The following is a 16,762-nucleotide window of genomic DNA, read 5'->3' as shown; positions in this document are numbered from 1 at the left end:
AAGATAGTAAATGTTTCACTAATCATCGGAAGCATCCGGGTCAGGGAGAACACCAGATTATTAATAACCCTATCATTTTTCGATTTAAAGCTTTCGTGACTGCAGGGATTCATCTTCTTGGCTCTTTCGGTAAAGTCACGTAGAAGGGAAATAATAAAATAATAAAAATAAAAATAATATATTTCGATTTAAAGCTTTCGTGACTGCAGGGATTCATCTTCTTGGTTCTTTCGGTAAAGTCACGTAGAAGGGAAATAATAAAATAATAAAAATACAAATAATATATTTCGATTTAAAGCTTTCGTGACTGCAGGGATTCATCTTCTTGGTTCTTTCGGTAAAGTCACGTAAAAGGGAAGTAATAAAATAATACCTGCATTTCCCATATCCCCTCCCTTTGATGCTGCTAATCCTGCATAATGCACGGGCATAAGTAGTACTAATCACATACCTGCATTTCCCATAAATATGCTGAATTCCTCTTGATATGCAAATTATTTTGTCAAGGCGCCCTTTCTCCCCCTTCCAACCCAGCTTAAACATATGCTCCAAGCGTGGTGTTGTTTCATTCAGACGCTGTCGCCTCGACAGACCTGGTTTTCACCTGAGGACGGCTGCTTGCGTTGTGGCCGAAACGTCGTGAGAATTGTTTTATTATGTTTTATTTTTATTATTTTATTACTTCCCTTCTACGTGACTTTACCGAAAGAACCAAGAAGATAGATACACAACGTAACTGAAGGCCGCGTCCACGTGACGATCGCGCCGGGCGGTGAGGGGTGAACGACAAAGACAAAGATCCCCCGTGTAGCCTTAACAGGCTGTAGGGGCAAGTGCTGTTAGCGAGTAGCACCTATGAAGGCCGGCACGGCACACGAGGGGGTGGGTGGCCAGAACCACGCCCAGCCGCCTTTGTCTCCCCCAGTGGTGATGTTTTTACGCACCGCACCAGGTACTCATTTGAGGCCGAGTCGACCTAGAGGAGGCCCAGAACCGGTTCAGATAATCGACACCGGTGTTGGCCGTGAGCGGGAATCGAACCCGGGTCGCCAGGTTCGTAGCGCAGCGTAGCACTAACTGCTACACTAACGACACACACACAGTCACACGCAGACACACAGACACACACACAAAGACACGCACACAGACACACACACACAGACACACACACAGACACACACACAGACACACACACACAGACACACACAGACACACACACAGACACACACAGTCACAGACACACACACACACAGACACGCACACAGACACACACACACAGACACACACACAGACACACACACACAGTCACACACACACAGACACACACACACAGACACACACACACACACAGACACACACACAGACACACACAGTCACAGACACACACACACACAGACACACGCACACACACAGTCACACGGACACACACAGTCACACAGACACACACACAGACACACACACACAAACACACACAGACACACACACACAGTCACACGCACACACACAGTCACACGGACACACACAGACACACAGACACACAATCTAAAGGTTAATGCTACCCAGTGGGGTAAGAAACCCCAGCCACAAGTATGGATCATTGTAACGGTGACGCAAAAAAGCCCCTACGTTTTATAGAAGGAAGTCAAATTGAAATAAGCGTCACCTACTTAACAGATATATGTATGTATGTTTAAACATGTAAATGTTTAATATATATTACTGTTAAGGCCACGCATGCGCACACACGCGGTGTACTTATTGATACGGAAAGTGTTGAGTTGTTGTTGTTGTTGTTTGTGTACCGCTGCCAACGTAGCAGCAGCAGCCATCACCAGATAAATACTTTGTTTAAAACGACGAAACTCGGCTCCTATTCATTATTCGTGGTAAAGTTACGCAGATAGGAAATAAAAAGTAAAAAATAAATAAAATAATAAATGAAAATAATAAATTATTTCAATTCAAATGATTGAATTTGAATTTATTAAAATGTTTTCTTATTTTATTTGTCTTTTTTTTCTATCTACGTGACTTTACCGAAAGAACCACAGAGTTTGGTAGATACTTGTTTTTCAAAAAAAGCGATCTGGCCCATCGCCCACGGCAGCTCTACAACGGGAGCGAATCGCGTGGCGCATTTTCTCGCAGCTCAAATAACTCTGTGGACGCGTGGACGTTGATTCTAAATGTGTGGGGGGAGAGGGGGAAAACCGGCGGATCCCGGAGGGAAAATAAAATCCACGCGACCACGCGGGCAGAGAGAGAGAGACACGCAAACTCAAAAATAGGGCGTCAAGGTCGGGATCGAGCCCAAGACCTCCTGTAGACCAGGCGAGGTAGTTAACATCTCCTAGCCACAGTGATGATGATGAGAGAGAGAGACACGCAACATCCAAATATACAGCAGGCGTCAGGGTCGGGATCGAGCCCACGACTTCCTGTATACCCGGCGAGGTAGTTAACATCTCCTAGCCGCCGTGATGATGAGAGAGACACGCAGACTCAGAAATATACAGCGGGCATCAGGGTCGGGATCGATCCCTAGAACTCCTGTATACCGAGCGAGATAGTTAACATCTCCTAGCCACCGTGATGATGATGAGAGAGAGACACGCACACTCAGAAATATACAGCAGGTGTCAGGGTCTGGATCGAGCCCACGACCACCTGTACACCAGGCGAGGTAGTTAACATCTCCTAGCCACCGTGGTCATTGGATGATGATGATGACGATGTTGACAAATCTGCTTTGACTTTGACTATCACTGCTTTGGCTGCTGCTGCTGATGATGATGACAATGATGACGATCCGCACAACACGTTTAACGAACGCGTGTAACGACGCGTCTACCAACTTGCCTGATGGTGTACATGAGGCTGCTGCTGCTGCTCCTGATTGTGACTACCAGCGAAACGTCGGACCGCCAAGGCAGTCGCATGAACGCGCCGTGCGGGGCATCGCGCTCCGATGTCACCGGGGTGGTGACGATGGAGCGATGACTAAAAGTGGAACTTTCCGTTCGGCTCAAACGTCGGGTGGCGGAGGGGAGTACGACACACACACACGCACTTGAGTTTTGCCTTACGCAATCACACCTCCATCCCATCCCCTACCAAAAAAAATAAGAAAAAAAATTACGAATGAAAATTTCTGTCTGTCTCAAGAGAGAGACACTGAGAGAGAGAGAGAGCCTACACCTGTTCGACCACGAGAGAGAAATACAAACATAGAGAGAGACACAGAGAGAGACAGCGAGAGAGACACACAGACACACACACACAGTCACAGAGAGAGACACAGACAGAGAGACAGAGACACACAGAGAGACAGAGCCTACATCTGTTCGACCACGAGAGAGAAATAGAGACACACAGAGAGAGAGAGAGAGAGACACAGACACACACAGACAGAGAGAGAGACACACAGACACACACACAGTCACAAAGAGAGACAGAGACAGAGACACACAGAGAGAGCCTACACCTGTTCGACCACGAGAGAGAAATAGAGACACAGAGAGAGATAGACAAACACAGAGAGAGAGAGAGACAGAGACAGACAGAAAGAGACACAGAGACAGACAGAGAGAGAGACACAGACAGACAGAGAGAGGTAAACAGACACAGAGAGAGACACAGATAGAGACAGAGAGAGAGAGAGACACAGACACAGACAGAGACACACACACAGACACACAGAGAGACACAAACACACACACAGTCACAGAGAGAGAGACGCACACACATACATACACACAAGACAAATATAAAGACAAAGATAAAGATCCCCCGTATAGACTTAACAGACTGTAAGGGCAAGTGCTGTTAGCGAGCACCTACGAAGGCCAGAACGGTACACGAGGGGGTGGGTGGCCAACACCACGCCCGACCGCCTTTGTCTCCCCAGTGGCGATGTTTACACACCGCACCGGGTACTCATTTGAGGCTGAGTCGACCTAAGGGAGGCCCGGAACCGGTTCAGATAATCGGCACTGGTGTTGGCCGTGAGCGGGAATCGAACCCGAGTCGCCGGGTTCATAGCGCAGCGCGCTAACCGCTACACCACCGCTCCCCAAGACACACAGACACACACACAGACAGAGACACACACACACAGACAGAGACACACACACACAGACACACACACAGACACACAGTCGCAGAGAGAGGCAGAGAGAGACACAGAGACACACACAGAGACACACACACACAGACACACACACACACACACAGAGACACACACACACAGACACACACACACACACAGACACACACACACACAGACACAGACAAACAGACACACAGACACACACACAGACACACACAGAGACACACACACAGTCACATACACACACACACAGACACACAGACACACACAGACAGACACACAGATACACACACAGACAGACACACACACACAAACAGACACACACACACAGACACACACATATACACACACACACAGACACATACACACACACAGACACACACACACACATACACAGAGCGACATACAGAGACACACACAGACACACACACACACACCGAGACACACAGACACACACACAGTCACACACACACAGTCACAGACACACACACACAGACACACACACAGACACACACAGTCACAGCGAGACACACAGTCACACACACACAGTCACAGACACACACACACACAGACACACACACAGACACACACACATACACCGAGACACACAGACACACACACAGTCACAGACACACACACAGTCACAGACACACACACAGACACACACACACAGTCACACACACACAGACACACACACAGAGACACACACAGACACACACAGAGACACAGACACACACACACACAGTCACACACACACACACAGTCACACACACACAGACACACACACACAACACAAAGACACACACACAGTCACAGCGAGCGAGCTTAGAGAGTCCCCAACACTTTCGCTTGGCCACGACCCGCCGTTGCACCCCGCGCGCGGCCCCGTGCACTCACCGGTACCAGTCGAGACCGCGCTGGTAGTGGCGGTCGAAGAAATGCGGCTCCGATCCGACTGCGCGCACGTCGGGATGGAGCCTCAGGAACTCGAGCAGAGCCCGGGTGCCCCCCTTCTTCACGCCGATGATGATGGCCTGGGGCAGGCGCCTCTCGCCCGGACCGCTCGCCGTCGAAAGGTTTGCGCGCTCCGAAACATCGGGAGATGACTTCACCCGGTAGTCGTCACCACCTCCTCCTCCTCCTCCACCTCCTCCTCCACCTCCTCCACCTCCAACTGCTCCACCTCCTCCTCCAACTCCTCCTCCACCTCCAACTCCTCCACCACCTCCTCCAACTCCACCACCTCCTCCTCCACCTCCTCCAACTCCACCACCTCCTCCACCACCTCCACCTCCTCGCCGCGGCGCCGTCTGCTGGAGCAAGCGAGCGCCATCCCTCGGCCTCGAGTCGTCGTCATCCTCCTGCACCTCATCTCCCCCCTCCTCCACCTCCTCCTCGATCGCCGCCGTGTCCACAGCCTCAGCCGCCGCGAGTCGAACGACATCCACGTCAACCTGCTCCTGCTGCTGATCCTGCTGTTCCTGATCCTGCTGCTGCTGCTGATGCTGCTGCTGATGATGCTGATGCTGCTGCTGCTGATGCTGCTGCTGCTGATTCCTTCTTGATCTCCAAGTTGGCACCAGCCCGACAGAGTTCGACCTCGGAGCTGCGATGGCTCGCGTGAGATCGGCCAAAGAGCCTCCTCCACCACCACCTCCATCACCACCAGCACCACCACCATCATCATCATCATCACCACCACCATCATCCTGGTCCTCCTCAACCTCCTCGTTGTTGTAGTAGTAGTAGTTGTTGTAGTCGTAGTTGTTTTTCGAGCCGTCTCCCTCGTCACCGGCTTCATCATCGTCGTCGTCGTCGTCGTCCTTGTCGCTCCCTCCGACCCTGTTGTAGTAATAGTACGAGTAGTATTCCTGCGCTGCTGATGCTGCTGCTGCTGATGATGATATTGGCAAATCTGCTTTGCCTTTGACGATCGCTCCTTTGGCCGCTGCTGCTGCTGCTGCTGCTGATGATGATGATGACGACAACGACGAAACCCTTCCTGCCGATGCCACTGCTGCTGATGCTGCTGCTGATGCTGCTGCTGCTGCTGATGATGCTGCTGATGCTGCTGCTGCTGCCCTGTAGACGGGGCTGTGTTGACAACACGACTGCCCCGGCCGGTGTAGGCACACGTAGACGCAGAACAGCGCGACGCAGAACAGCGCGAACATCACGCGCCGAGTCGCCGGCCGCTGGGACGCTGCCCTGAGCAGGGGCAGTGAGTCGCCGCGGCCGCTAAAGGGCAGCATGGCTCGCCTGGAGAGGGCAGCTGCGGGAGCAGGGGCAGCGGCTCCGCATGACTGCGTGGAGAGCGAGCGAGCGATGGGGGGGGGGTGGTGGTGTTGGTGGTGGTTGTCGTGAGAGATAGTGTTGGGGGTATGGAGAATGGGCAGAGTGATGAGATGTGAGGATGGGGAGGAGGTGGGGGAGGAGGGGAGACGGGGAAAGATGCGAGAGAAGGGGGGGGAGAGAGAAGGGGGGGGGGGGAGAAGGGGGGGGAGAGAGGGGGGGAGAGAGAAGGGGGGGGGGAGAGAAGATGGGGGAGAGAGGGGGGGGGGGAGAGAGGGGGGGGGAGAAGGGGGGGGGGAGAGAGAAGGGGGGGGGGGGGGAGAAGGGGGGGGGAGAGAGGGGGGGGGGGAGAGGGGGGGGGAGAGAAGGGGGGGGAGAGAAGGGGGGGGGAGAGAAGATGGGGGAGAGAGGGGGGGGGGAGAGGGGGGGGAGAGAAGGGGGGGAGAGAAGGGGGGGGGGAGAGAAGGGGGGGAGAGAAGGGGGGGGGGAGAGAGAAGGGGGGGGGGGAGAGAGAAGGGGGGGGAGAGAAGGGGGGGGGGGAGAGAGAAGGGGGGGGGGGAGAGAGAAGGGGGGGGGGGAGAGAGAAGGGGGGGGAGAGAAGGGGGGGGGAGACAGAAGGGGGGGGGGGGAGAGAAGGGGGGGGGGAGAGAAGGGGGGGAGAGAAGGGGGGGGGGAGAGAAGGGGGGGAGAGAAGGGGGGGGGAGAAGGGGGGGAGAGAGAAGGGGGGGGGAGAGTAGTAGGAGTGATACGAGAGAGAAATGTGGTTGCGGTGTTGGTGGTGGTTGTCGTGAGAGAGAGAGTGTTGGTATGGAGAATGGGCAGAGTGATGAGAGACAGAGAGAGATGTGAGGATGTGGTGGGGTGGAGGAGGAGAGACGGGGAAAGATGAGAGAGAGAAGGGGGGGGTGGCGAGGGAGAGTAGTGGAGTGATACGAGAGAGATGTGTGACCGTGAGAGTGGTGAGAGAGATGCGGAGTGATGAGGTTTCGTGAGATGAGATGAGAGACGCCGGAGTGAACGACGTGGGGTGCAAGACACGAGAGTCGGGAGAGATGGGACGAGATGGGATAGAGTGAGGGACACGATATGCAATGGGTTCGAGAGAGGAGAGAGCAGAGGGCGAGTTGAGCGTTGAGTTCAGGGTGAAGAGAGCGGTCAGTTCAGGGTGAAGGGAGGGAGCGGTGTGAGCGGAGAAGATAGATGAGCAGAGAAAAAAGCCCAGAGAGAGAGAGAGAGACAGGAAGCCGAGTGGAGATAGCGAGAGATAAGGTAGAGTGGGGAAAGAGATAAATGATAGTAGAGTAGAGAAAGAAAGAGAGATGCGATTAGAGTGGAGAGAGCGCAGGAGGAGAGGTTAAGCTATAAAACAGAAAGAGAGGCGAACTGAATTGGGGCGCAGAGGGGGGAGAGCTGAGAGTTGAGTCAACGCAGAGCCGAGAGGAGAGGGGGGAGGCTGGGGAGATGGGGGTGAGAGGGGAGAGAGAGCGGAGAGAGATGGAGAGAGATGGGGGAGATGGGGAGAGATGGGGAGAGATGGGGAGAGTGGGAGAGGTGAGTTGGGGGAATTGTTACCGTGCAAGAAGGGTAGAGAGACGCACTCACTCACAGAGACTCACTCACACAATCACAGAGACTCACTCACTCACAGCAACTCAGAGAGACTCACTCACTCACAGAGACTTACTCACTTACAGAGACTCACGCACAGAGACTCACAAAGACTAACTCGCAGAGACTCACTCACTCACAGCAACTCAGAGAGACTCACTCACTCAGAGACTCACTCACAGAGACTCACTCACACACTCACAGAGACTCACTCACTCACAGCAACTCAGAGAGACTCACTCACTCACAGAGACTCACTCACAGAGACTCACTCACACACTCACAGAGACTCACTCACTCACAGCAACTCAGAGAGACTCACTCACAGAGACTCACTCACAGAGATTCACTCACACACTCACAGCAACTCAGAGAAACTCACTCACTCACAGAGACTCACTCACGCACAGAGACTCACAGAGACTCACTCACAGCAACTCAGAGAGACTCACTCACTCACAGAGACTCACTCACTCACTGCAACTCAGAGAGACTCACAGAGACTCACAGAGACTCACTCACTCACTCACAGAGACTCACGCACAGAGACTCACGCACAGAGACTCACGCACAGAGACTCGCGCACAGAGACTCACTCACTCACAGCAACTCAGAGAGACTCACTCACTCACAGAGACTCACTCACAGAGACTCACTCACTCACAGCAACTCAGAGAGACTCACTCACTCACTCACAGAGACTCACGCACAGAGACTCACGCACAGAGACTCACTCACTCACAGCAACTCAGAGAGACTCACTCACTCACTCACAGAGACTCACGCACAGAGACTCACGCACAGAGACTCACTCACTCACAGCAACTCAGAGAGACTCACTCACTCACTCACAGAGACTCACGCACAGAGACTCACGCACAGAGACTCACTCACAGCAACTCAGAGAGACTCACTCACTCACTCACAGAGACTCACTCACAGAGACTCACTCACACAATCACAGAGACTCACTCACTCACAGCAACTCAGAGAGACTCACTCACTCACAGAGACTTGCTCACTTACAGAGACTCACGCACAGAGACTCACAAAGACTAACTCACAGAGACTCACTCACTCACAGCAACTCAGAGAGACTCACTCACTCAGAGACTCACTCACAGAGACTCACTCACTCACAGCAACTCAGAGAGACTCACTCACTCACAGAGACTCACTCACAGAGACTCACTCACACACTCACAGAGACTCACTCACTCACAGCAACTCAGAGAGACTCACAGAGACTCACAGCGACTCACTCACTCACAGAGACTCACGCACAGAGACTCACTCACACACTCACAGAGACTCACTCACTCACAGCAACTCAGAGAGACTCACTCACTCACTCACAGAGACTCACGCACAGAGACTCACTCACTCATTGCGACTCACGTAGACTCACAGATTTGCTCCTGATATTCCCACGTTGCTGCTGATGATGATATTGCTGCTGCTGATGATGTTGTTGTTGAGCGTACAGAGGCTGTGGTGATGATGAATGTGGAGGTATGTCAACGATCATGATGATGATGCTGCTGATGATGATGCTGGGGCTTAGAGACAATGACCACGAGGAAAGGTGTGACGACGACGACAATGATGATGATGGAGTGAAGAGGCGCTGAAGATTGATGCTGATGATGCTGATGTTGATCCGGCTGATGCCGCTGCTGCTGATACTGCTTTTACTGCTGCTGATGCTTCTAATAATCCCGCTGTCGCTGATGATAATCCTGACGCTGCTGCTACTGCTGCTGCTGATGATGATTGTAGCTGCTGATGATTTTCGCTGCTTCGCTCGAACTATTATCCGTGTCTCTCTCTCTCTCGTTTGTTCCAAAATCTCTCGTCTTCCTCCTGCTGACGATGCTGCAGCTGCTGATGCTGCTGCTGCTGCTGATGCTGCTGCTGATGCTGCTGCTGCTGATGCTGCTGCTGCTGATGCTGCTGCTGCTGATGCTGCTGCTGATGCTGCTGATGCTGCTGCTGATGCTGCTGATGCTGCTGATGCTGCTGCTGCTTCTTCTTCTTTTAAATGCGCAGCGAAACCACGAAAATTGGCGTCACTCACCACCAACCACCACCACCAGCACCACCACCGCCACGTGCTTCGCCTTCATTACGGATCATCAGGATCCCGTCGGCACTGCCTCTCCGCACACCCCACCAGCAGCACCACCACTACCACCACCACCAGCAGTAGCAGCAGCACCACCACCACCACTACCACCAGCACCACCACCACCAGCAGCAGCAGCAGCAGCACCGCTGCCAGCACCGCACGCCGTGTTCTCGGCAGCGCCAAAGTTCCGTGTCGAACGCACGGACGCAACTGAGCTCGACTCGCTCGCTCGCTCTCTGTCTCTCCCACTCTCTCGCTCTCTCTCTCGCTCGCTCCTCCCCTCACCTCCCACCCCCCTCTCTCTATCCCCTCTCGCTCTCTCTCTCGCTCCCCCCTCTCTCTTCCCAACCCCCTCTCTCCTCTCTCCCTCTCGCCTCCGTCTCGCCCATTCATCGCATTCGCGTGCCTCCATCATCAGCAGCAGCAGCAGCAGCGATTTCATAGCCTACCCCTCCTCCTCTACATCCTCATCCTACTCTCCATCACCACCTCCTCCACCACCTCCTCCACCTCCTCCACCACCACCACCTCCTCCTCCTCCTCCTCCTCCTCCACTACCACCTCCACCACCACCACCACCTCCTCTACCATCACCACCTCCTCCACCACCACCACCACCTCCTCCACTACCACCACCACCACCTCCTCCTCCACCACTTCCACCACCATCTGATGATGATAATGATGATCGTAATCATGATGATCCACATCACCATCATGATGATCATCATCATCATGATCATCATGATGACCATGATGATGATGATGATCATTATTATCATCATCATCAGCATCATCAGGGAGAATATGAATAATGCGATGGGTACGTAGCAAGGATTGTGAGTCAAACAAGTTCATTCATTTTACACATCTCGTCAAAAGCACGCACGGCCATTCTAGGAGCGCGTAAAAAAACAACGAATGAAGCTTCGTTTTGTTCAAGGCCAGTAAAGTCTCCGATCGGGTTTTGACATTCAGTGGCTCATAATCATCAGCAACAGCAGCAGAGGTCAGGCTCGCACGAACCAAGGCTCGCATGATCCAACGCTCGCGAAACTGCCCATCTTGAGGCTTGTGTGTGTGTATAGATTTTTGTCTTCTTGGTTTTTTCGGTAAAGTCACGTAGAAGGGAAATAATAAAATGAATAAAAGAAAACAAAATAAAATACAATTCTCACGACGTTTCGGCCACAACACAAGCAGCCGTCCTCAGGTGAAGACAGAGTTGTCTGAAAGACAGCGCTCCAATGAATATTTCGTGAAGAGATACGGATATGTAAAAAAATGCACCGTTTAAATTTCGATTTGAAGCTTTCGTGACTGCAGGGATTCATCTTCTTGGTTCTTTCGGTGAAGTCACGTAGAAGGGAAATAATACAATAATAAAAATATAAAATAAAATAATTCTCACGACGTTTCGGCCACAACGCAAGCAGCCGTCCTCAGGTGAAGACCAGGTCTGTCTCATTCAGACGCTGTCTCCCCGACAAACGCCGAAACGTCGTGAGAATTATTTTATTATGTTTAATTTTTATTATTTTATTATTTCCCTTCTACGTGACTTTACCGAAAGAACCAAGAAGATGAATCCCTGCAGTCACGAAAGCTTTAAATTCTATTTTATTATGTTTTATTTTTATTATTTTATTATTTCCCTTCTACGTGACTTTACCGAAAGAACCAAGAAGATGAATCCCTGCAGTCACGAAAGCTTTAAATTCTATTTTATTATGTTTTATTTTTATTATTTTATTATTTCCCTTCTACGTGACTTTACCGAAAGAACCAAGAAGATGAATCCCTGCAGTCACGAAAGCTTTAAATTCTATTTTATTATGTTTTATTTTATTATTTTATTATTTCCCTTCTACGTGACTTTACCGAAAGAACCAAGAAGATGAATCCCTGCAGTCACGAAAGCTTTAAATTCTATTTTATTATGTTTTATTTTTATTATTTTATTATTTCCCTTCTACGTGACTTTACCGAAAGAACCAAGAAGATGAATCCCTGCAGTCACGAAAGAAGCTTTAAATCGAAAAAAAAAAATGTATTGCATGGACGGAGCGAGCGTCTCTCGCGAACGCCCGTTCATTCGTCTCAAACTTTTGTTTAAAGTAAGGGGTTCATTCAATCTTTATTTGAAGCTTTCGTGACTGCAGGAATCCATACTCTTTGGTTCTTTCGGTAAAGGCACGTGGGTAGAAAATAAATGAAAATAAATCACGACGTTTCGGGCACAACACAAGCTTCCGTCATCAGGTGGGAAAGCATTGATTTGCTGCTGATGCAGACTGTTTTTAAAAGGTTTGAAATGGGTGTAGCCTAATGGTCATGAAGAAGTGGCCGGGGCTAGTGATGTTAATGTGAGAGATTAGAGGGCACGGAAGTGGCTATGTTAATGTGAGAGATTAGGATGATTCTAGATTTGAAGCTTTCGTGACTGCAAGGATTCGTATTCTTGGGTTTTTTCGGTAAAGTCACGTGGGTAAAAAATTAAAATTAGTAAAAGTATAATAAAAAATAAAATAAAAATCACGACGTTTCGGAGGCAACACAAGCTTCCGTCTTGAGGTGGAACCGTCACAGCACGATTGCTGTATCAAGTAAAAAATTAAATAAATAAAAATAAAATAAAAATCACGACGTTTCGGAGGCAACACAAGCTTCCGTCTTCAGGTGGAACCGTCACAGCACGATTGCTGTATCAAGTAAAAAATTAAAATAAATAAAAATAAAATAAAAATCACGACGTTTCGGAGGCAACACAAGCTTCCGTCTTCAGGTGGAACCGTCACAGCCACGATTACTTGATACAGCAATCGTGCTGTGACGGTTCCACCTGAAGACGGAAGCTTGTGTTGCCTCCGAAACGTCGTGATTTTTATTTTATTTTTATTTTATTTTACTTTTATGAATTAAAAAATTTTGCCTACGTGACTTTACCGAAAAAACCTAAGAATATAGATTATGATGATGTTAACGTGAGAAATTAGAGGGCACGGAAGTGGCTATTTAAACTTTTTAAAACAGAAATTAACAAGCAAAGGAGAAAAAAAAACTTGTGTTGGAGGTTCATTCACCTGGACACGATTGATCTTCGTCATTTTCATCACTTTGAGTTGTGGAGCAACGAAGGCGATTACCCCTTCAGACCGCTAACCCAGCTTATTTTCTTTATTTACAAAAGAAAAGGTTTATTAAAAACATAAATCATCGTATGCAAAGCGTAACAAAAAATTACGTTGAGGGTTAATTAATCCGCCGCGGGGAGGGGGAGGGGTGGTCACAAGACATATTGACCACCCATGTACCGCTTAGACACACAGTTGTCAGCGAAGGTTTTTGTCCACGTCAACAAAACTCCGCAAACACAAAACCCGCGGTGATGCACTAAGGCCCCCCCCCCCCACTCGTCACACGACGTCACAAAAAGTCAGACCCCCCCCTCTCTCAAATATGACGTCACAAAGTTCTGACCCCCCCCCCAAAAAATAAAACATGCTTCAAATCGCTTTAAACTATTGTCATTGTAGTGCGTGTTTAATGTGGCGCTGCACTCTGATGCTGTAGGAGAAAACATTTATACAAAAGTCTATTTAATTAAATATACGCTCCAAGCATGGTGGTGTTTCATTCTTCACCTGATGACGGCTGCTTGCGTTGTGGCCGAAACGTCGTGAGAATTGTATTTTATAATGTTTTATTTTAATTATTTTATTACTTCCCTTCTACGTGACTTTACCGAAAGAACCAAGAAGATGAATCCCCGCGGTCACGAAAGAAGCTTTAAATCAAAATTTAAGTAGAACGAGTTGTCTATATTTATTTAAAGTTGCGCATTTTGATGTGACGTCACATTTCTCAACCCCACCCTCCCCCCTCGTCACACATCGTCACAAATGTCTGACACCCTCCCCCCATCCCCCCAGGTGCGTGACGTCATTTATGGACGGCCCCTAAAGTAACGAATTGTCCGACGCGTTTTTGCGTACGAGACAAACCCCTTCGCTAATAGTGGCGTGCGGTTTATATATAAACACGGCATCTCACCACCTCCCCCCCTCCAAAACAAACCCCACATGTTTCGATGTAAAGCTTCTTTCGTGACTGCAGGGATTCATCTTCTTGGTTCTTTCGGTAAAGTCACGTAGAAGGGAAATAATAAAATAATAAAAATAAACATATAATACAATACAATTATCACGACGTTTCGGCCACAACGCAAGCAGCCGTGCTCAGGTGAAGAACAGGTCTGTCATACAGACGCTGTCTTTCCGACAGACCTGTTCTTCACCCGAGGACGGCTGCTTGCGTTGTGGCCGAAACGTCGTGAGAATTATTTTATTATGTTTTATTTGTATTACTTTATTATTTCCCTTCTACGTGATGACTTTACCGAAAGAACCAAGAAGATGAACCCCCACATGTATTATGAACGATATTAGTAGCGAAAAGCCCTACTACGACTACTACTGCTACGTGTTTAACTAATTAGCTACAAAGTTCAGCGCTAACCGCGCGTGTGATCGTATGGATTGAATATTGGTCGGAGAAAGCCTGCGGTGTTTTTCCACGCGTGGGTCTTGTTGACTTTCGCAGCAATTGCAGGAGCGTCTCTTGAAATCACGCTCGCATCCACTAGGGGTGACAGAGCACTGCTAGTCAGAGGAGCGCTATACTGGTAGGCGCCTCCTGGTTACACCAGCCCACAGGGGATTGTTGTGTCCGTCCGTCGTGCAGGGAAGGGCTGGGTGGGGAGGGGAGGGTGGGGAAGGGCTGGGTGGGGAGGGTGGGGCTGGGTGGGGTGGGGAGGGGAGGGTGGGGAGGGGCTTGGTGGGGAGGGGCTGGGTGGGGAGGGGCTGGGTGGGGAGGGTGGGAAGGGGCTGGGTGGGGAGGGTGGGGATGGGCTGGGTGGGGAGAGTGAGGAGGGGCTGGGTGGGGAGGGGCTGGGTGGGGAGGGGCTGGGTGGGGAGGGGCTGGGTAGGGAGGGGCTGGGTGGGGAGGGTGTTGCTGGGTGGGGAGGGGAGGATGGGGACGGGCTGGGTGGGGAGAGTGGGGAGGGGCTGGGAGGGGCTTGGTGGGGAGGGGCTGGGTGGGGAGGGGCTGGGTGGGGAGAGTGGGGAGGGGCTGGGAGGGGCTGGGTGGGGAGGGTGGGGAGGAGCAGGGTGTGGAGCGTGGGGCTGGGTGAGGGGTGGGAGGGGTGGGGCTGGGTGGGGGGTGGGAGGGGTGGGGCTGGGTGGGGAGGGGCTGGTCACCCCGTGGTGCCCTTATAAAACTCAACGTTTAACCTACTCACGCCGGCTTGTGCCCGCCCTCACAGTCGGCCATATTTTCGGAATACACCACGCCGCCGTTGACCCTGGCCATTGACCGAGCAACCCAACCTTCCTACCAGCTCCCTCCGTGTGAATGTGTTCCCTCTTTCTTTTTTACGATCAGTGGAAACAAGAAGATGCTCGGTGTAGTCGGCACTTTGCTTCGTTCATCATGTCGTTTTTTTTTCAATGCTTTGCTTTATGTGTGTCTCTGTGTGAGTCTATGGGTCTCTGTGTGAGTCTATGGGTCTCTGTGTGAGTCTATGGGTCTCTGTGTGAGTCTATGTACGTGTGTGAGTCTATGAGTCTATGTGTGAGTCTATGGGTCTCTGTGTGAGTCTATGGTTCTCTGTGTGAGTCTATGGGTCTCTGTGTGAGTCGATGGGTACGTGTGTGAGTCTACGGGTCTCTGTGTGAGTCTATGGGTCTCTGTGTGAGTCTATGGTTCTCTGTGTGAGTCTATGAGTCTGTGTGTGAGTCTATGTACGTGTGTGAGTCTATGATTCTCTGTGTGAGTCTATGTACGTGTGTGAGTCTATGAGTCTGTGTGTGAGTCTATGTACGTGTGTGAGTCTATGAGTCTCTGTGTGAGTCTATGAGTCTCTGTGTGAGTCTATGAGTCTCTGTGTGAGTCTATGAGTCTCTGTGTGAGTCTATGTACGTGTGTGAGTCTATGTACGTGTGTGAGTCTATGTACGTGTGTGAGTCTATGAGTCTCTGTGTGAGTCTATGTACGTGTGTGAGTCTATGGGTCTCTGTGTGAGTCTATGAGTCTCTGTGTGAGTCTATGTGTCTCTGTGTGAGTCTATGAGTCTCTGTGTGAGTCTATGAGTCTCTGTGTGAGTCTATGTACGTGTGTGAGTCTATGAGTCTCTGTGTGAGTCTATGTACGTGTGTGAGTCTATGAGTCTCTGTGTGAGTCTATGTACGTGTGTGAGTCTATGAGTCTCTGTGTGAGTCTATGTACGTGTGTGAGTCTATGAGTCTCTGTGTGAGTCTATGTACGTGTGTATGTACGTAGAACTTCCTTCGCACCGTACGTAGCCGACCGTCCTCATCGGTGGTGCCACCGTCATCCCGAGGCAACCCGGTCATCCCGGGACCCACCTCACGTCTCCTCACGGTTCCCTTTGAACGATGAAGACGGCGCGACTCATCGATCAATCGCTCGGTCGGGCCAATCAGTCAGTCAGTCAGTCACAGGAGCTGGCGGTGAATAATTGACGATGCCAGAAGAAACACGGACCAATAAAGCCACGCTGCTCAATACGCTGAAGGAAAAAAAAACTCAACTCAACACACGTTTGT

At 50.6% G+C, this 16,762-nt stretch overlaps 1 protein-coding gene across 1 annotated transcript in view; it reads right to left on the bottom strand.

Moving 5' to 3' along the window:
- Positions 1-16,549, bottom strand: part of LOC144950507 (heparan sulfate glucosamine 3-O-sulfotransferase 6-like) — a 48,301-nt gene extending 31,752 nt beyond the window's left edge. The window contains exons 1-4 of the mRNA XM_078880645.1: positions 16,504-16,549; positions 6,244-6,380; positions 5,416-5,526; positions 5,006-5,193 (exon numbers count right to left, since the gene is read on the bottom strand). Coding sequence (XP_078736771.1) covers positions 5,006-5,193; positions 5,416-5,526; positions 6,244-6,380; positions 16,504-16,549 — 482 coding nt within the window. The remainder of the gene's footprint in view (positions 1-5,005; positions 5,194-5,415; positions 5,527-6,243; positions 6,381-16,503) is intronic.
- Positions 16,550-16,762: the final 213 nt, after the last annotated feature.

Source organism: Lampetra fluviatilis, chromosome 58, assembly GCF_964198595.1.
Source record: "Lampetra fluviatilis chromosome 58, kcLamFluv1.1, whole genome shotgun sequence".
Taxonomy (NCBI): domain Eukaryota; kingdom Metazoa; phylum Chordata; class Hyperoartia; order Petromyzontiformes; family Petromyzontidae; genus Lampetra; species Lampetra fluviatilis.
The sequence above is the reverse complement of the archived record's forward strand: the minus strand, read 5'-3'. Positions and strand labels throughout refer to the sequence as shown.